Source organism: Diospyros lotus, chromosome 6, assembly GCF_014633365.1.
Source record: "Diospyros lotus cultivar Yz01 chromosome 6, ASM1463336v1, whole genome shotgun sequence".
Taxonomy (NCBI): domain Eukaryota; kingdom Viridiplantae; phylum Streptophyta; class Magnoliopsida; order Ericales; family Ebenaceae; genus Diospyros; species Diospyros lotus.
This window is the reverse complement of record NC_068343.1, coordinates 12,539,621-12,560,214: the sequence shown is the minus strand read 5'-3', so window position 1 is coordinate 12,560,214 and position 20,594 is coordinate 12,539,621. Positions and strand designations below refer to the sequence as shown.

The 20,594-nt window shown below is 36.1% G+C and overlaps 2 protein-coding genes across 2 annotated transcripts; both read right to left on the bottom strand.

The window, feature by feature from the left end:
• Positions 1-841: 841 nt before the first annotated feature.
• LOC127804733 (uncharacterized) lies at positions 842-9,276 on the bottom strand. Its single transcript, XM_052341693.1, has 6 exons — positions 8,686-9,276; positions 7,775-7,978; positions 7,250-7,329; positions 4,849-6,567; positions 4,564-4,732; positions 842-1,817 (listed from the first exon to the last, which is right to left on the bottom strand). The coding sequence occupies exons 2-6, from the start codon at positions 7,854-7,856 to the stop codon at positions 1,183-1,185; spliced, it is 2,685 nt and encodes an 894-aa protein (XP_052197653.1). The 5' UTR covers positions 7,857-7,978; positions 8,686-9,276; the 3' UTR covers positions 842-1,182.
• An 8,560-nt stretch (positions 9,277-17,836) lies between these two features.
• On the bottom strand, positions 17,837-19,427 carry LOC127804970 (high mobility group B protein 3-like). The gene is made up of 8 exons (XM_052342101.1): positions 19,280-19,427; positions 19,138-19,192; positions 18,853-18,975; positions 18,694-18,751; positions 18,555-18,599; positions 18,385-18,465; positions 18,172-18,261; positions 17,837-18,075 (listed from the first exon to the last, which is right to left on the bottom strand). The coding sequence occupies exons 2-8, from the start codon at positions 19,182-19,184 to the stop codon at positions 18,055-18,057; spliced, it is 465 nt and encodes a 154-aa protein (XP_052198061.1). The 5' UTR covers positions 19,185-19,192; positions 19,280-19,427; the 3' UTR covers positions 17,837-18,054.
• Between the last annotated feature and the right edge of the window lie 1,167 nt (positions 19,428-20,594).

Below are 20,594 nucleotides of genomic sequence, written 5' to 3'. Positions count from 1 at the left end.
TATAGTAAGGTTGTTTTTATAAGTGCAGGAAAGTCTTTGCCCGTGGCATCACGGCTCCACATGGCTAGTATGTTTTTTTTGGGTCAAAAACAGGGGGTTGCATATGCAGGGCGAGCGAGAGGACAAGAGCAAGGCCAAGTTCTTTTGGGATGGGAAGCACGTGCTGCCAAGCATTTGTTTATCTGTGTTTTTCCTAAATACACCTAATCAGACACAAAACTTGGTCACTTCTATTTTGATACACACCTCTTAAGAGATCCATATTTGTTTGTATTTTTCATGCATTGGCAATCCTCTGTCTTTATTAGTTAGGCCGGGATTGGCCTTTACATGTCAAAGACCCTAAATTTAAGCCGTGTATATCTAACGCTTCCAAAGTTAGAAGGACCTAACTATCATGTAATGTAGGAGAAAAGAAACCCCATGACAAGAATACTTGAATCAATAGTTACACAAGATTAATTGAACCAACCATAGAAATATCACTAAGATGTTGAATTGATTAATCATTTGGATGCTTGGATATGATACGAAGTTTGCGTATCAAACAATCAAATCCGGTTATCCGGGTAAATATGAATACTCTTTTCTTTCTTGTTCTTCAACAAGATAGTCAAGAATGTTAAGCAGCCCATTGGAGTACCAAACACAGGTGTTTGAAGCCGCTTCAGGGCCTATTTAAGACCTTGAGCAGCAACTAGTATCGAATTGTTCTATTCAGTTACTTGTCAATAATTTGGATTAGGCATCAACATCAAACTAATACAGAATTGCGATATTCAGCTAACTATCGAGAATTTTTGGATCAGTGGATTACCTCGACATCAGAATCACGGGCAAAGCAGGCAACAGGGGAGCTTCATTATGTATAAATATCAAAATTTGTTGTTCAACATCTTTTGTTATCCTGGAATTTGAGAGCAATACAGTAGATTGCCAAATTGATAAGAAATCAATTTATCAAAATTAACACTGTTGACAAGATAATGTACAATCACAATCAACCCCAAACCAAATCCCTATCCTAACCCACAAGCATCATGAACAACAGAAGCAATTCACGCTATATCCTGTAAATACTAGCAATAAACCAACAAAAAAACTGAGCCTTGATGCCACGAGTTTCTGAGCTTCCTCACCCTTTACCACAGTGCCTCTGACCATGGAAATACAGAAGGATTATCATCTGTTTTGGAAAATGTCCTTCACTATTTCTTTAATTAGGTCCCCGATAATATGGGATTCCATATCTTTCCCCAGAGCATCAATTTCTTCATTCATCAACCCAGACCAAGGGGTGGATCTGAGATCTCTGGCCAGCATATCATCAAGTGAGTAACAGGTTTTGTCAGTTGGAGGATATAGATGTGCACGAACGATCACCCACACACAATCCAATAACTTCCTTCCAAGTGGAGGACGTGGTGTGGGACCAATAGCCTTCTTCCTGAATCTAGACATGGTTACAGGCGGTCCTAGTATAATTGAAAGTGCTTCATTGGCCAAATCAAGTAACAACTTGCGATTGACCTTTATCTCTCCTTCATCCCCTTCGGACTCTTCGTGATCCTTCATCATTTTCCTATAAGACTCTTCTACTTCTTCAAAGATCTCAGTGCTTATAGGCTTTGCAAATGGGTCCCATCTTGATAAAACCTTGTCAGATGAAGACTCATACACACCAGAAGCAACCAGCAAATCTCTTATGTAAGCTTCTGCTTCATCCTCTAGTTCCATTTCAGCTTCCAGGGTCTGCTCTTCAATAACTGTCTCATTGAGACTATCCCCTTCAAGTTCTAGCAGTTGCATCCGCAACTCTGCATGCTCAACAAATAGATGATGTCAACAAATTTATCAAAAGTGAAAAGACCCAAATAAAGTTACAGAAAATAGTCATGGAAATTTTCCGATGGAAAAAACACAAATGGTGGGAACATTCTGAGAGAGAGGTGAAAAAAGAAAAACATTTTAATCCAACATAAATAGCAACAATATGAATGTCAAACTGTGATTCCTCAAACAAGACATATGGCCGTATGGGACCATTATTAACCTCTAAAATATCTCTTGTAATAATGAATTTGAGAGAGTGGCTACTAGCTTGCTTCGGCTCTTACTACGAGCTTAGGTTACATAGCTTTAGGAGCCTCCAACAAAATTGTAAAGCATAGCTTTAGAACCATATAGCTTGCTCTGAAGGTATTGCATTGATAGCCAGGAGATACTGGTACGGCAAAGCAGTCAATTGAATTTCATCCTTTGTAGATGTTGCTCTGGAACTTGGCTTCAGTCAATTTCCTTTCTCAATGATTCCAATTAACAAATAAATAATTAGCTGTCAACTAAATGATTAAAACAGATGAACCATGATAATTTTGAAACAGTACATCTACAAAATAAATCCTTTCCTACAGTGGATCCTAGGAGTGGAGTTGGTGGACACTGAACAGGGCAAAGAGAGGCAGATGTGGATGCATCTAATCCATATATAAAAGCATAATCAAACCTGAGCCTGTTTGGTCCTAATATTAAATTTTGAAGTGCGTCCAACAAAGAAAAAATCCAAAAAATTCTATTGTTGATAAAAATATCTTCATAAAATATTAATGATTTTTAGTGAGCTTTGGCGCTCTTTTTTCTTTTAATTTAAGATTGAGGTTCAAGTCTCATGCATATTTTGAAAAAAATAAAAATAACTATACATTTTTGTACTACAAGAAGATAATATTCAAGAGCTTTACATTGAATAATAGTGCATATTTAAATAAATTTATTAAACATACAAAACTAGTGGGCTTTCCACTGCTACTGCTACTCCCTTAATAATCTCAACTCTCTCCTTCTCCATCTCTAACAATCCTATGACATTTTATAAAAGAAGGCTCTTTCCTTATTCATATGATAAACACTAAAGACATGCATTGCCCACTTGCAAAATGTTTGTGGTTAACGTTTCCTTTAAATTTTTTATTTAGAATTGGCAGGACTAGGGTAAGAAAATCATTAATCAATTAGGTTAAGGATAAAAAAGGGTGTAGGTTAGAGATTGACTTCTGGGAATAATTAGAAGAGTTTTTGAGAACAGCCGGGAACCATTTTAATGAGCAAACAGTACTCCTGAGATGATAAGAGAGGAACTGGTCTGAGTGTTTTTTGGAGGGCTAGGAACCATATAAGGATAGCTTTTCACAACTAAAGACGTGGGGAAATATGAATTAAATCTGGTTTTGGAGATATTAAAGTACAGAAGAGGGGGAGAAGAATTCAAAGAATCCAAGAATAATGACTAGAACCCCATTGGGATAGAAAGCTTACAGTCTGTGTGGAACTAGATTGTCTTGTCAAAGGAAAAGAAAGGGAAAGGAAAATAAATTTACTTGTACATTCATAAAAATGCATATAGATGAATAATTTCATTTTCCTTTTCTGAATATGGCCTAAGAGTTGATGTACACATAGTACACAGATATCAACATTAATCTAGTACAATAAACGCTAGAGATCTCCCTACTTCAGTAAGGATTTTGACTCCAAAGTAGCAAACTATAGCTTTGACGATTAAAACTTATCTAAAGCCAAATAAGACAATTAAAAGAAAACATAATCCCATAACATAACCCATGGATGATCTATACAGAAAATACATTCAAAAAATCCAGAAGTTACTGGAACTGCAAAATAACCCAACTTTTAAAAAAGACAAGAAACATAACTAAATTAGCAGCAACAATATGTTAAAAAACACAACATAGGCTTAATCAATCCCAAAAATGTAATAATCCACAGTTCCAAATGGATGCTTCATCATCCAGGCGCCCAATTAGCTTGAGTTAGGAGCATGCTTTCCCAGACTTCTCTAAAACCTTCAAAAGCTATTGCCTTGATCCATCAGTACCTAATGGCAAGGAGCATCACCAATGAATTATCGGCCAATGCAAGCAAGGCCAACTACAAAATTGGATTCACTTCTTGTATCTCCGATGTTAGTCTCCTCATAGGATGGAGTGTAATCTAAAGAAAAGGCAGCAACTCTCCTATTTGACCCTATTGAAAATATTGTTAAAACTATCTCTTAAGAAGCCATATTCACACACCAGAATTCTCCATTTTAAAACCATACATTATTCGGGTTTCATTTCTCTGAACGTTTATAGAACTCCAAGTGGCCCTGACATGCGAGCTGCATGAATTACCTTTATGTCACACAGGTCTGCAAGTAATATACCAGTTGCATTGCAAGTCAGGTGCCTTAGTTCAGGATGCTGCTTGACAGGCTTATATCTTATGCAATGACATTGTATTTCAATTTGTGACATATTCAAGTAGACTTTGTTTTGATTATGTAGCCACATGTTACGAAGTACTAGCTTGAAACATCACACATATATTTCGTGGGTCTGTATGGTAGGTGTTAATTTAATGTTGAAACCATCATCAGACAAAATTTCATAAATATACTTGAGAAATACAGTCAAGTGATCAAGTTAGCAATGCAAAAATTTTAACAAGAAGATAGCTCTACAAACAACTGGTGAATTGTAGGAACATAAATCACTCCCATACCATTTAGATTATGGCTGATCTCTTTGAAAACCCGAGGCACCGTAGAATCTTCTAGCGGAGATATATCTGGTGTTGATGCTGAGCTAAGATGTTCTGCAGCCCTCCATACCTCCTCATGAACACTGCTGCCTACAGATGCTGGGCTTGGTGGCACCTCAGTGTAGTTCTCCTAAAACCACAAGATATAATGGGCTTGATGAATAATCATGGATCTAAAACAAATGAATCTAAAGTGAATTCGCATTTTCTTGTTTTACGATCCAATCAAATAAATGTGATCCTTACATGCCTCTCCCCAAAATTCATCACACCAGTCAGTTCACTTGTAATATCTTTCTTGGAATCACTTTCATTCTTGTGTGGCTTCTCTAACAACTGAATCTTTCTGCGAAACAGCCTCCCCCTAAGAGTGAAACTGTATTTAAAGCTGGAAACTTTTTCTTTGAAATTGAACCTTTCCTTCTTATGTTTCCTCACATCAACTGTAACACTTTCAATTGCTTCATGCTTCCTCCTGATGTGAGCCCCAGTTAAAATGTGGCGGTCTTCTAAGAGTAGCTTCCCAAACGATGTTCCCGATACAGGAGCTGACAAGGATCTGCTGAGGTTTCTGGGAGATAAATCCCTATGATGCATTACAACATCATCAGGCCCATGTCTGAAGGATTTGGTCTGCATTTCTGGTTCATCTTCCATGATATCCCAGCAGTTGAGTTTACCTCCAGGCTTCAAGTCACCCACCGACTTTCCTCGTCTGCCCCTCATTTTATCCAGCATGGCAGAGTTTGAGCCGCCAGTAGCAGCTGTGGGAACATGCAGATCTGTCTCCCCCTTGATAACATTCCTCAGCCTCTCTGCTAAAACTCTCCTGGTATCTTTGTTGATGAACTCAGGACAACCTGGTCCATTATGCTGAATCTCACTTCTGGAAGATCTAGTGGATTCCGATCTGAGCAAATTTATTCCTAGATCCCTAGTAACATTTTCTCTGACTTGTTTTGCTATACGTTGAGCTATTTGCTTTGGTTCAGATGGTTTCTCACGATAAGGGGTCTCAATCCCACCTCCTCTGACACTGGTTCCTCTTTTACTTTTACCTTGCAGCTCATATTTTAGTCTTTCCTTTACCTCCTCAAGAAAATCTTCTATGCTACCTCTCTCCTCTGATATGCCTGAAGAACTGACCCAGGACCCTTCATTGTCACTAATCCGCTCGGGGCCAGGCCTCAGGATCACTATCCTTGTTGGAGCAGAAAACATGTCTAATCTTGGCCCAGAATCCATCAGAGGAAACAGCTCAGAGTCTCTACTTAGGGTTCTACTCCTTAAAGAATATGGTCCCTCGGGCTCAGATGAAAAATGTTCCTTTCTACTTCCTTGATGTTTTAGCATACCGCCATCCTGTGACCTTGATTTTACTTCATTCCTGTTCATTTCAAAAGGATTCTCACCTCCTGTGGTTCTGCTTGAATTTGCATGGAGAGCAAACTTTTCCCTGTTGAGGGTCTCTTGAGCAAGCCACTGGCTGGGAATTCTGCCAGGTTCAACCGCATTTGAGCATTCCCTAAACCTTGCTGCTTGCCATTCCTGAAATTCTTTCTTAAACTTCTGTAGTTCCTCCTCTTGAGGATGCTCTCGAGACTTTGGCTTTCTCACCTTTATACCAACACACTGATGATTGGTGTCTCTGTCCTTGTTAAGTTGAAAAGAATCGAACTCTCTTTGCCCAAAATAATTGGAGTTACCATGGACCTGGTCACCTGAGACTTTTGTGTTCTGGTCATGTTTAAAAAAACTAATTCTCTGCTTTTCATTCTTTTTTTCATATTGTTGGGTTACAGGTTTTGAATCTATCGGTAACATATCCATTCCCATTAGGCGTGCAACTACACTTGGTGCTTTGTGTCTGGTGTTTGTTTGTTTTGATATCTCTTCATTGATCAACTTCTTCATTGAAGCCTCTGTTTGATAGGTGTTCACGGGCCACTCATCTCGATACGAGTACTGAAAAATTAAATAGCTAAGTAAGTCTCCAAAATGACACTCCAACGCAACACACATGCACAAAGACAAACAGAAGGAGAAAGACAGCATCAGAGTAATTGATTGTTGAAACTTTTGGAAGGACCACTGTGTAAAGTGTGCTATAAGGGTAAGCAGTAAACTATGTGGAACCTCTGGTTCAATCTGTTTGCCAGAAATGACATAGCAGTTCAATAATAACAATGTATAACTAACTGCCATGCACAATGATTTTGATTTGAATAACACAGCAATCATAAATAAAAGATATTGAGAAGATAAAGAAAGAAACCAAAACAAAAGAAGGTTCAGTTCATTGATAAGAGAGTTCTTATATACCAACCAAAAATAAAGCTTTAGTAGATATTTCCTCTTCAAAGTTGGTAAATATCATTGAAACAGACAGAGTTTTTAACAAAAAGAAGATTCGCAAACCCTATCAGCTACATCCAGACAGAACTTCAAAAAGCTCGGGGTTACAATAAACCATGTCAACTTTAAAACCTTGACTTCTTGTTTTGAAATTATATCCAGGTAAAGCTTGAAACCCTCACTTCTTCTGGTTCTTGAAGAAAAATAGATCTCCAACAAGAACCAGGATTTCATTATCTGAAGAACCAGACCAAGAGATCTTCTAAAATAAGGCGTGATATGATATTATTACCTGTGTGTTGTCTCCAACAGCCGTATAGCTCTGTGAAGCTTCTACTGGAAATTCCAAGCTGTTTCGAGGAGCTTCGAAGCCTGTGGAGTAATTATGTTAAGCATTCACCTGTAATTTAAAAATATAGAAGAAATCCAGAGGCAAAATATATCTAGATTGATTTTGGGTGTAATGAGGAACCACGTTTATCATTCGTTGATAAGTCGCTAAGAAGTAAAAGATTTGCAATAATTCTTTGATGCCTTCACTTCATAAATGTACTCGTATTGGCATGGTTGAAGCTAAAAATGGCATCATTCTGATGTATATCTTAAAACTCTTAAGCAAAGGTGTAAAAAGTAAAATTTATTTTGAACTCATTCATCTACTTCAGTGGTTCCTAGAAACATGATATTGAAAATGGTTAAGTCATCAAACAGGAATGGTTTCAAGTGCCAACAATTGGACATGCACTCGGCTAAAACCCTCAGGTCCCCTCAGATCGTGACTCTCTCTGATGCACAAAAGGTTGAATATAATACTTACCGCCGCCATGTCTCTTCTGCGTGAGAACCTTCCTTGCCATACTACAGTGATTAAAGTCAAAAAGGTGCGACAAGCCTCCCATGTAACAAATGGGTCTTCACAAAAGGCAGAAGATCTTTAACGTTGCATCTATGCTTTACCCAATAAAATCCACCTTCAATTTTTGTCATCGAACAAATACAGCGCAGCACTGTTGTTATACAGCTGCAAAGCCGAGATTTATATTATTAGTAAAACCTGCAATGCACCTTACAAAGCAAGATAGAACTGATGACAAGTTTAAAAATTCGCATGGTTTTTCACTCAGCAACACTGTTTTAAGCATCACTGTGTAAACAGAAAGAGGAAAGAAACGTGACGATCAGGAGACTAATGATTTGATGTCCTCTGTATTCTTGATAGAAAGAAAAATAGAGATTGTTCTATCTCTTAGGGCGAAAGCATACTACTTGAGGACTAGGAGGACCTTGTATAGAGTTTGAGGTTTCTATTCCAGCATAATTTCACTGTGTATGCAATCTGTAGCATAATTAAGTGCACGACAAGGAACATAGTAACCAATCTAGGATAATTTCAAACCAGAAGTTTGTAAGTGAGGTCGTCAGTAAGAAATAGAGAGTCGTCTCTACTGAGAACACCAAATTAAGCGGAAAATGAGAATTCATAAACGCATAATTCCATCAATAATATTACTCGAATCTTGATTAATTCCATACATATGCTATCTCATTTCACATTGCACACGAATCTGGACCTCTAACAGCAAAAACAATTCAGATAAACCGCTACATGAACGAGTTTAGAAATTGAGTGAATTTAAGTTCATCCAAAAACGTTCGGCGAGCAAGAGCAATCAGGCTCAAATCACCGTTAAATTCACGGACACAACCGAAAGCATAGATGGAGCTTACCGTTGACGAAGACCAAAGCGATCCAAATGCCAAACTGATTAGAGAATTGTCAGTTTCGAAGTCAAGGCATTCAACACCGGATAATCATTCACGGCATTGAAGGCCGACCGGCATGGAGAAAAAGGCGGTTCGGATTGACAGAGAGGAGTAGAAGGAAAAGCAGAAATTCAAAGTTGAGTTGGAACCCTACAGACAAGAATAATAAGGATTTCAAGAGTTGAGGAAAAGAGGCGCTTTTTGAGGGAGAGGGAGAGAGAAGTCCATTGCTGGAATCACACGACCAGAAAGCGAAGGTCGTGTTGGTTGAGCTGTGAGAAAGCGACGGGGTAGCGATCTGCTGCTGCTTGGACCACCGAATGACGCTGGACTCACTCAATCGGCGTCCGTCGAATAACTAAGGACGAACTGAAGCGTTCGAGTTGATGGACCAACAGGCGCTCGATAAAGTCCACGTCAGAGGGGTCGTAGCAGCGGCGGCCGCAGCGGATCGGATGAAAAGCTGTGGCTTTAACCGATTAGCCATTTAAAAAAATAAAAAAAAAGGTATATAAATAAATATAAATAACTGCATGCAAATGCAATGCATACAGAACGGAATGGTTGGAAAAGGAGGGGAAGAACAGCTCAGAGAGACAGTTGCTTTTGCGCGCTTGCACGACGCCTCCATTTGGCAATTGGCGCCGGTTTCTTTGAGAGAGAGAGAGAATAATACTACTACGGCGTCACGGAATGTCCACCCAATTCCCTTTGATTTTGTTTGCTTATTTTTGGCCATGCCTGGATTGCTGCCACGGCTAACTAACCGGCTGGCTACAAATAAACCAAAAAAAAATTCTATGAATAGAACTAACTGCTTGGAAGCAAACCAAGCCAAGACGATGTTCCTACTGGGTGTACCATATGATCAGTCTCATTTCGGGACTTTGAGTCGAAATGTAAAAAATAGACTCCCAAATCATAATGTATATTCAAATTTTATTTTTCATAATAAAATATAAAAAAAATATTCATACCATATCAGAATAAAATTAAAAATTTTATAACTGATCAATTAAAAACTATTCTCCCTGCAGTTTTAGAAGCAAAAATATTAATCAAATTTACATAATTAAGTTGTTCGCCAGAGATTTTCATATCTGTGTTCAACAGATTTTTTTTGGGGGAGGATTGAGGAGAGATTTATATGAGGGCAAAATTGTTATTTTGACAAAGGGGCAAAATAGTAATTTTATTTCAAATTTATGGACCCCCTAAATATGGCAAAATCATGGGCCCTGAGACAATGGGCTCTTGAAATTGGCTATAGGTCCGGGCCTACATTGTTGGAAATGTATGCCCTAAAGACACATTTTGTTTAATTTATGGTAATGATGTTTCTTTTATTCAGTTTATGGCACATATATTATTTGCATTTAATTGTTAGAAAAATGTCCATGCTATTAAGTAAGTGATTCATGTGATGGGTCGTTCTTCACAGTTAGGCATGAATCATGGGTACTTAATAAGTAAGAAAATATTACTCTTGATCTTTTGATAGAACTAGGCATTCTATCATGATAAGATCATTGTGCAATAGATCCTAATGGAGGATGGCTTGCCTTAGCCAGTAAACAGTCCGTTTACTCTAATTGTACAAGCGCATTTAGAATGCGTAGAGTGGACCTGTGATAGAAGCTAATGACAAAGTACTAATCATCATGGAGCTAGTCTATCACTGCTACTACGTGGACGAGTACTCTAATACTTGAGTATTAGTTGGTGGTCTAGTGAACCTAGAGCTATGTTCTTAGATTCATTGTAGGTGAGGTCTATCAAAGATCAATATCCTTTTGAGTTGGGAGTATGGTTTCTAATTAGCTAAGACAGACTAATACAAGATAGTTTCTGTGATTCACCCCCTTGTGATTGTCCAAGAATAATCAAATAATCCAGGGCCCTGGGAACGTGACTTAAGAGTGTGTGCTTCTGGATAGCTCCCAGTGATAAGCAAGTACATTCGAGTAGTCACGGATTATTGGACTAGTGATCTAAGGATGGTAGAAATCTTTTAGAGAGGTGTTGGTACATTATTCCTTTCTAAATGATGGGTGTTACGCAGAGGGGTATTTTCGTCATTACACTAGTAGGTCAAAGACATGGCATATGCAAAATTATTCGTGGGGTCAGTGTTACCATATGGTGATAGTTGGAACACTTAGAATGACAAAATATAGCTACTAGGTAGCAGGGATATTTTGGTCATTTTAGTAACCGTGAATAATTTGTCTTTTGGTCCCCGGGGTAGCTCGATATAACTCATGTATTATTTAATATATTTGGCTTGTTGGATGAATTACATTGAGAGAGAATTATTTTATTTGGAATGGTCCATAATTAATTGGGCTAGAATAAAATAATAGTTCATTAGTTTTTAATTAATTAATTGAGCTAACCCAATTAGAAAATTAATTAAATGGACTTGGCCCATTAGGGTTTGGCCCACTAGGGTTTTAACCCTAGGGTTCTCCCTATATATTCTCTCTTTGGTTATTTTTCATCCAAGGGTTCTTTTACTCTTCTTCACCGAAAGAGAGGCCACGAGTTTGAGTCATACTTCGGAAGATCGAAAGAGAGCCTTCAAGTTCTGATGCGAAGGAGCCGAAGGATTGCAGGACAGCCGTCGTCTCCACTACGAGAAGAAGCTCCCGCCCATCCTCGGACTGTCGCATCTTTCCGTCCGGTAATCCGTAGGAGAAGTAAGTTTCCTAGACTCTAATCAATACGAGAAACGTTTTTTATTAAAACCGCTTTCGTTGCATGCTATGTATCCTCGTTTATGGATCCTTCATACATATGATATGAGTAGCACATTCACGTTACTTACCTCTTCCAATTTCAAATTATATGAAAAGAGAAAGAGAATTGTTGTATTTTGAGTGAAGCTTCAAACGGTAGTGTTTCTAACAGGGCAAGAGGGTCATTTTGGCAACTCCAAAGACTACCCAAAACAGTCGCGTTTTGGTCCCTAGATGGAGGACCAAAACTGCAATTGCCTTGCCGTTTCACTTGGCGTGCTTCGCTTTGTCTTTTAACTTGTCTCTTCCCTGATTGTCGATGCCCTGCTTCACCTTTATACGATGCAATTTGCACCTCTTGAATCTCCTTTTTATCACCTATAGTCGCCTCGAGATAAGGATGAAGACGGCCTCCGATTATCTGCATCAATTAGAGTTTGTTGATCATTCTCTGTTTTTCATTCTTTCTGTATAGATGCTCTGTTTGTTTTTTCTCTCTAAGTTGTAAGCCTCTGATCTTAGCTTGTGATTACGGGGCTGGTTTAATTTCTGAGATATTATTTTTGTACAGTGAGATCTAAAAGTATTCTTTGTTTGTAATCGGTGGCTGTAAACGTTTTTATCCCTATAGTGCAGTGAACTTTCTTTGTCGGAATTCAACGTGAATGTAACCCTCTTTAACAGGTGAACCACGATAAATCGTTTGTGTTATGTTTTGATTCATTTTATGTTTTTATGTATGATTCAGTCCATTTATTTATGTAAACAATCGATCTATTTTCATACTTGAAAGAATTATTATAAGTTTATCAATAATGGAATTTTGAAGTAATAATATATTAAAAGAGGACCCGTGATGATGAAGTAATATATATATATATATATATATATATTAGCAAGATGCATGTAAAGGGAGGGGTGAGTTGGTTTGACTGAGGGCGCCCTTGGAAGATAAACGTGGGATGATGATGATGATGATTGAGATTGAATCATATCTTTTTGCTTCTAATTAATTAATTAATTAATTAATGCTTTGGTGTTGCCCCCCCCCTCCCTCATACTACAAAAAAATAAATAAATATATGAAGATGCTATTTAAATATTGAATTGGTATGTTTCTAGTGATATTTAATAATAATTTTGGCTAAATTTATTTAATTTATGAACTAATGTATTGTATATTTACTTGTATTGTAAATAATCTTACACAATATTAAGTGTGATCATACAAAAATTGTAACAGCATGTCTAAATAACAAAAGGATAAATTGTACTCAATTTACTTATGGTTTAAAAATAATTTTACCCCTTCCAACTTCCGTTGTCTATGCCCTAATTAAGTTAAATTGAATTAATTAAGTGTTAATTAAATTAAAAATAAAACATGAAAATATTTATTATAAGCAACATTTGGTATATTTCGTCGACAATAATAATACCGTTGTCTTCTTTTGATTCTTCTTTATAGATTTATTTCTTTCTTTTTTTTTTTCTCTCTACATGTTTCAAGAATCTATTGAGGGTTCAAAATTTACCAACACTAAATCTTTTTATTTCTTTATTTTTTTATTTTTATTTTGGTTTCATTAAGTTTTAATTTAACTTAAGTAACGAAATTAATAACGAATGAAATGTACCCACAAAACACACAATTAAGTAGCACAAATCTTTAAAATTGTTTTGAATAATAAAAAATTAATATCTACATAAATAATACATTTTTTTATTATAAAAAAATTTAACAAAAGAAGAATAAGGGGAGATGTAATTATTAGGCGAGAGCGGAATTAATGTCACCTCCCGCTGAAGACAGTCCTCCCCCAGCACGCACGCACCTTTGGGCTTTGGGGGGCAATGGTTTGATTGGATTGCAGCTCCTCCTCCTCATAATTAATAAATAAATTTTCATATTGATGAGCCAATCAATTGAAAGATGGGAAAGCACTTGTCAACTTAATAATATTAATTAATAGTAATGGGTCATATTTGACAGGTGGAGTTCCTAACCCAAAGCAAGCAAGGAGAATTTTGATATATATATATATAATAACACATGGAAAGCCTATCCCTCAATTTTTAATATTTGAAAAAGTAAAGAGTAAGTGACGTCTAAATCTAAATGTAAAATAAAATTTGACCATATTATAATAATAACTTTTTAAAGTAAGAGTTTGAATATTTGAACAGATGGGCATGGGGTTGTGGTACATAAAGTTTTATAGATTTAATTAGTATATATAGTATATACATAATTGATAAACCATTATGAAAACAATTGCTGCGTGTTGTAGTAATGGATAAACTAAAAAGAAGGAAGGAAGGAAAGAAAGAAAAGCCATCCTTTCAAAATCATGTCAAGAGCGCAAACCCATGTGCTGCAGCCTCCTCTCTCTCTCTCATAGAAGAGAGGCAAACTCTTGGAGCATCCACCCTTACTTAACCCAGTGAGTGATGATTGATTCCCTTCACCAGCAAGTACCACTATTATTATTCATTGCTTCATTGGGGGGCGCCACAATTAGGGACTCTTTTCCTTTTCTCTGTGCTTCAGATTTATAAATCTAAAGAAAGGGAATTAATAAATAAAAGGTTGTGCATTTTTATCTTTTTATTTGTATCATTCTAAAAATTACACAATTTAAAGAAATAGAAATTTCCCTTAAAAGTGAGGAGTTTTATTCAGATGCAGAATCATAATCAAATGGATTTTGCCTTTTGGGTTCCATTTTGTAAAAAGAATGAAACAAAAGTGAAAGGAAAAGTAGTTTTTATTATTATTATTGTTATTATTATTTGAAATTTGAAGAGAAGTTTTTTTCACTTTTGTCTAAGCAGCAAGCACAAGTAGCAATCATAACCCTAAAGCTAAGCTGAGCTAGCACTTTACTACCAAGAATTGCTTTAGTTTTTAAGTTCAAAATTATTATTACATTGTAAAGAATAATTAATGTTGTGTTGTAATGAAGGCTTTCACTCACTCTATTTCTACAAAAAATTATTCATTCATGAAGTTAAAATACAAATCTAGCTGTTAATTATGAGGGGGGGGGGGCTGGGCTCATGGTCCAATCCAGCTAGCTTCTTCCATCTTCCATGTTTTGTTTTGATAACATTATTACTACATAAAATTTTAGAACCAAAACCCAACTCGAAATTGATTAGATTGGGGGGGGGGTTAATTCAGTTTTGTTTTGTGATTAAGTTAATTTTATGTCTTTAAGTTTATAAATCCAATCAAAATTAATTTGAGTGGAGATTAATATAAAAACCAAAGCAATCCAACTCATATACATACATACATAATATAACCCACCCCCACCCCCACCCCATAATTCATATTATTAAGACAAGGCTTTGATATAATAAGTCTCTATCCTTTTGGTTGAATGAATGTGAGTGGCCATCACTTCCAATCTAGCAGGTACAGGTAACCATGGTATTTATTTACCACAACCACTTTGATGGACTCATTCCACACACACGCACACAAAAATCATCTATATATGTGGCCTCTAGTTCAAGACGAGGCTTTCATGACTTTTCCATATATATATATATATAATAGGCGAGGGTGGGATTGCTTCTTTCATTCTTAAATGATGATGGAGCAGAGTATGAAAGAGAGTGAGTGAGAGACTGAAACAGATGCGCTTAATAATCTGCTTCATCCAATATTTTAAAGCAAAGCAAAGCAAAACAAACTGATAACCTTTATTTGAAGGGCAGAGTTAGTTGGTCCCAATTAAGGGTTCACAAGAGAGCTGGAAGCCCAAAACTTGAGCCCACCCAAGCCAAGCCAATCCCCATGAATCCATTTTGCTCAATTCTGTGATAGAGTTTGGTTTTTCTCAAGACCAAGACCAAGACCAATTGGGACGACCTGTATTCATGATTATTATTCTCAAAATATTAAAACAAGTTTTATGAATCTCTTAAAAAACGTTGATGTAATTATATAAATTTCAAAACTTTCAATCAAACCCAAATTTGTTTGCGTTAGGTGGTTGTTTGGGTCTTATTTTAAGATTGAATTACTTTCGAAACTAAAATTTCAAAACCCAACCTAATTATCAGCTTGCTTGGCTTAGTAATTTATAAAACCTAATTCATCTATTTTTCATTATAAAACTTTGATGTGATTATATAAATTTAATCGGGTTAGGTTGTTTTGGTCTTACTTTAAGCTTCAATTAATTAAATTTGCAAACCTAATTATGAGCTTCTTTGGCTTCGCAGTTTTTAGCTTTTACAAAAAATGTTTTAAGTTATAAGAGCTTGCTTATAATTGTAAAAAATTATTAACGCATTTGAAAAAAAAGTACAAGAAGTTATCAGTGTCATATATTGACGTGTTTGAGAAAGAAAACAAATTTATAAGCTGTCAGAAATTATAATATGACCAAAAAGGCTTATCATCTATTTTAATAAATAAAGCTATTTGATGCAATTTTTAAGTAAAAAATTTAATTAATTTTACTTTTGAGACAAGACTATAACATACGTACATTAACAATAGTTATATAATAATAAATTTGATAATTAATTAATAAAAATGTTTAATTAATAAATATAGATTTCAAACCATACACAGTGATATATTTTCAAAAATTAAATTTATTTAATTAAACAAAAGAAGTGGCCAGAAAGCACCCATGTCATTGAGTTCCATCACTGATCAAACTCAACGCGAAAGGTTCCGAATCGATGAAACCTATCATTGCAACAATGGTGCACGGTAGTGTCACCACAACCACACAAGATTGCGTTTAAATACATTTGTTGAAAATTTTAGAATTGTTTTGAGGATATATTTGTCTTTTGATTAGTTCAAAAAAAGGCTTTTTTTCATGCAACTTATAAACTGTCAAATAATAAGTTGAAAAGAATTAAGGCCTGTTTGGTGTTTAGTGATAGAAATATTTTTTATTTTTTCATCTTTATACTAGGGAATTAAAAAAAATATCTTTTTAAAATATAAAGTGTTAATACATCTTTAGTTCTAAAATTAGAATTAAAAATGAAATATTATTTTCCAAAACTGAATGGAGTTCAAAAATTGTTAAAAAAGAGCTTAACATCAATCTCTTTACACTTTTTGGCAAATACTTTGGCAAAATTTTAAAAAGTAACTTGTAAACTCAAAAAAGCTCCCTTTCACCGGTTTACCAGGAAATAGCCAAACAGGCTCTAGACTTTGAATTTATATAAATTCGTAACTAATCTAACCACGAGCACCCATAGGCTCAGTTGTGTATATATAGAAAAAAGGGACTGTGCAGCATGAGTTTTGAGTAACAATGAGTATCCAAATTGGGAATAAGAGGCTAAGATCCACTTGAACTGGAATCACAAAGTCTGGAATGATTGCTATTCGCCAAGCAAACGAGAATAAAACAAAAAATTAACATCAAGGAGTGGAGAGAAGATGTTCTGGTTAAATTAAGCACTAGGTAGAATTTTGATTCGGTAGTTGCACAATCATGGGAATAAGTCAAAACCACCAAATATATGGCTTTTCTTCTTTTTTTGGTTAACGTATACAAAAACATGGGTATTTGATTGTGGTAAAACCAGCAAATATTCGGTAGTTGCACAATCATGGGAATTTGATTGTGGTAAAAACCAGCAAATTGAAGAGCACTTCGGGACAGATCCCCTTTCTTCTCTTGTTAGATTTTGGAAACACACCAATATCATCTTTCAAACGACTGTCAGATCCTCAAAACAACTAGGGCGACCGAATAAAACCAGGAATCCGAATCCCATTCTCACCAGTTGTGCTGAGTAAAAGATATTACCTAATAAAAGCTACCATCCAACCAATACAGGATCTAATGGCATTTATTTGATTCTTGCACTAATTACTGAGAACTTTCTTAAATCAGAAATTTTGATGGGTTGAAGCGTATTTTTTGTTGCAGCAATTATATCCTAAAAAGAATCAGTAGATAATCAAATTAAAATTTCTTGTAGTCCTGCAGAATATAATTCTCATGTTTCATGATATGTCCAGGCTGAGACTGACTCAGCTTCTTGCCTATCACTAAGAGGGGGAATCGAATAAAAACCCAATGACAAGCTTTAAAAACATATTCTATTCAATTGGACTTTAAAGATCAGATCAACCACAAGATAAAGAAACAAACTTTAAATTAGATCGCCAAACATGCAAGTAAAAACAAAATTGCCGTAAAAAATTCAGTTGCGAGCCAACAAGCCTAAGAAGAGAAGTCAACTAATCCAACTCCATGAATTGAGTCTAGGATGATGCGTTTAACATAGTCAACCCAAATACATGGATACCAACAATAAACTAAATGCTTGCCCCTTAAGGGAATCTGACAAGAAATTTCAGAGATTGAACAGCGAACAGCGAAGGCAAGAAAACCTAGCTTCATCATTTAACACGGAAAACATCGTCAATTACATAAGCCATATACGAGAGGGATTCATCACGTTCGGAACATATTTCTTTCCTCGCTTACCCAAAAAAAGAGGAAGAAAACACCAAGGGGAAAAAATACATACTATACTATTTATCGTAATATAGAAACCCTACTCAGATTGCTTGGATACACCTTTCATTGCCTTCCACCTAATCATCGTCCTCCTCTTCCTGTCAAGAGCATAAAGAAAAACGTTCTCTCAAAAACCTTAATTTGCAAAACGAGAACAAGTCATTGAAAATTTAACAATTTGGGCAGTAACAAACCTCTCCGCTGCCCTCCTCTTCATCCTCCTCGTCGTCGTTCACCTCTGACCTTGACTTGTCCGACTCTTCATCATCTGCTGGTCCCTCGGCCTGTAATTGAAGTCAAACATGAAAACCGATTTAACAGTATTTGCAGATAATCACAACAATTAGAGACGCATGGTTAAGGGAAAATTGAATTTTGCAAATTTAGCTCGAAGGTTGAGGGCTTACAATTTTCTTATTGTAAGCCTCGAGGTTCTTGTTGTATTCAGTCTTCCTTTTCTCTGCCCTTGCCACATATGGTGCTTTATCCTGATGTTTGAAATTCATGGAAAAATAAATATGCTTCTTCGGGAATCAATTAGAGTTAATTTATTTTCTGCTTTTCGCGAATTACTTACAGCTTCAGACAACGATTTCCATTTGTCTCCCCCAGCTTTACCCACCTGATCCATGAAAAAAAATCATATTAAATATGAAGATAAAGAAAGTCAGAATTCGAGAAAATTTCACGAAATCGGCAGATCTGAAACCACTCACAGCAGCAACAGATTTGTTGTTAGGATGCTTTTCTTTGTACTGTTTCCTGAACTCCTCCCTGAGATCCGAAACACATTTACGAAATTATTTAGGAAATTCGATTTCACCTAAAACAAAGATCTATCAACGAAATATCATGCGGAGAGACGTCGACCATACATGAAAACGAAGAATGCACTGGCAGGCCTCTTAGGCTTGTTAGGATCCTTGGTAGCCTTGGCCTTCTTGGCAGGCTTTTTGCCGGCTTTCTCGGCACCGGCGCCCCTCTTCTTCACGGATAGCCTGGCAATAAATTACGAAGACAACGCATCTTCATCGTCGATTCACACGACAGAACCATCAAGCATACACATAAGCGATCGCAGATCTAAACCACCGCCATAACCTCAAATAACAAATCGCGAAAGAAAAGAAATAAATAAATAAATAAACGAACAAACTCACTTGGCATCCGTCCTCTTCGTCTCGGCCTTCGATCTGCCTCCCTTCATGGCGTTACCTGCAAGAAAAAGGACCGGAACCGGTGAGAATCGTCGGGAATCGGCCCGAAAAGGCGTGACTCGGAACGAGTTGGGGACGAGTCTACCTCTAGGGTTAGGGATGGGGGGGCGGCGTGAGGAGATAAGGAAAGACGCTTTGGGCTGGGTTTGGTGTTGAGCGAGGAGTGGGGGAGGCGAAAAGGAGAGATAAGAAGGGAAGGAAATAAAATTGAATCACGAATGAATTGAAATCCGGTGTTTAGGCGGGATTTCAAAAATTCTTTCTCCACGTCATCCATCCGTGTGCTCTCGCAGCATTCGCCCATTTCGCCCCTTCCTTGTGGTTTTGTGTTTTCAGTTGTGTTTGTTTCCGTCTCTCTGTCCCTCGTGCCGGACGCGTGTTCCTTCCTTCCTGTCTGTCCCTTCTGGTTTTCAACCTACACGTGTGGTTCCGTTCCCACTTCCCAACATTAACATAACAACGCGTAGCCCCTCCTCCTGCAACTGTATCTGTATGCTACACCCAGACCAGACTCCAAATTCGTTTCCATTCCAATTTGTTTATTTACTTTAAAAAATTAAATTTATTATTATTATTTAGTAAATAAGATTTAGAGTCTCATTTATAGACTATTTTTATAGCTTATTTTTTTAAAAAAAATGTACTTTTTATGTTATTTAACCAAAAAATTACAAACAACAGGCATGGTGGGGTTTGCCAAATTGTAAGAAATATTTGACATTTGAAAATTAATAATAAGCACTCATGTTGTTGAATAAAGAGGTAAAATGACTAATTTACTCTTTATTCTATCTATCTCTTATCTTTTTTAATTAGAAATAAATAAATAACATTGACATGAAATTTGCTAAACCTATAAGTTCATTGCAGCAGCCCAAAAAAAAAAAAAAAAGAAGAAGAATATGAGTTTGAGGAAACCTAAATTTGGGTTTTATCAAACTCAAAATCAAAAAGAGGAGACAATACCAATAACAATGAATGAAGTTTGGTGGGGACAAGTGATGAAGGGAGCAGTTGCAATAATGAGAGAAGAGTGAGAATAAATAAAGAGTTTATATATAAGATTATTTTTTTTTTGGTAATATTTAACTAGATTAATTAACTTTCAACATAGCATTAAAATTCAAAAGTACTTATTACGTTTTTTGTAAATATCAAAAATAAATAATTTTTATAATTATCCGAACATTAAGAACAGCACATGTAATTTTTCAATTGTATTTTATGCATTCTTTAACCTGGTAGAATGGCGACAATTGTGGGTACCTGGGTGGAGAGGATGAGGAAGGCAAAGGAAGCAAGACACATCTAATATTAGAAAATATTTTATGATAATTTTAATAAATATTTTAAATTTGTATAAAATATTCATATTAAATTATATAATATTCAGAAGTAGA

What these genes read in the sequence shown, in the direction of transcription:
- LOC127804733 (XM_052341693.1), bottom strand. Translation starts at nt 7,856, where the DNA reads ATGGGAGGCTTGTCGCACCTTTTTGACTTTAATCACTGTAGTATGGCA. An exon ending in GCAGAAGAGACATGGCGGCG is followed by an intron (nt 7,330 to 7,774) that starts GTAAGTATTATA and finishes ATTACTCCACAG; the next exon opens with GCTTCGAAGCTCCTCGAAAC. An exon ending in TGAATTTTGGGGAGAGGCAT is followed by an intron (nt 4,733 to 4,848) that starts GTAAGGATCACA and finishes TTGTGGTTTTAG; the next exon opens with GAGAACTACACTGAGGTGCC.
- LOC127804970 (XM_052342101.1), bottom strand. Translation starts at nt 19,184, where the DNA reads ATGAAGGGAGGCAGATCGAAGGCCGAGACGAAGAGGACGGATGCCAA. An exon ending in ACAACAAATCTGTTGCTGCT is followed by an intron (nt 18,600 to 18,693) that starts GTGAGTGGTTTC and finishes TTCATGGATCAG; the next exon opens with GTGGGTAAAGCTGGGGGAGA. An exon ending in AGGCTTACAATAAGAAAATT is followed by an intron (nt 18,262 to 18,384) that starts GTAAGCCCTCAA and finishes CTTCAATTACAG; the next exon opens with GCCGAGGGACCAGCAGATGA.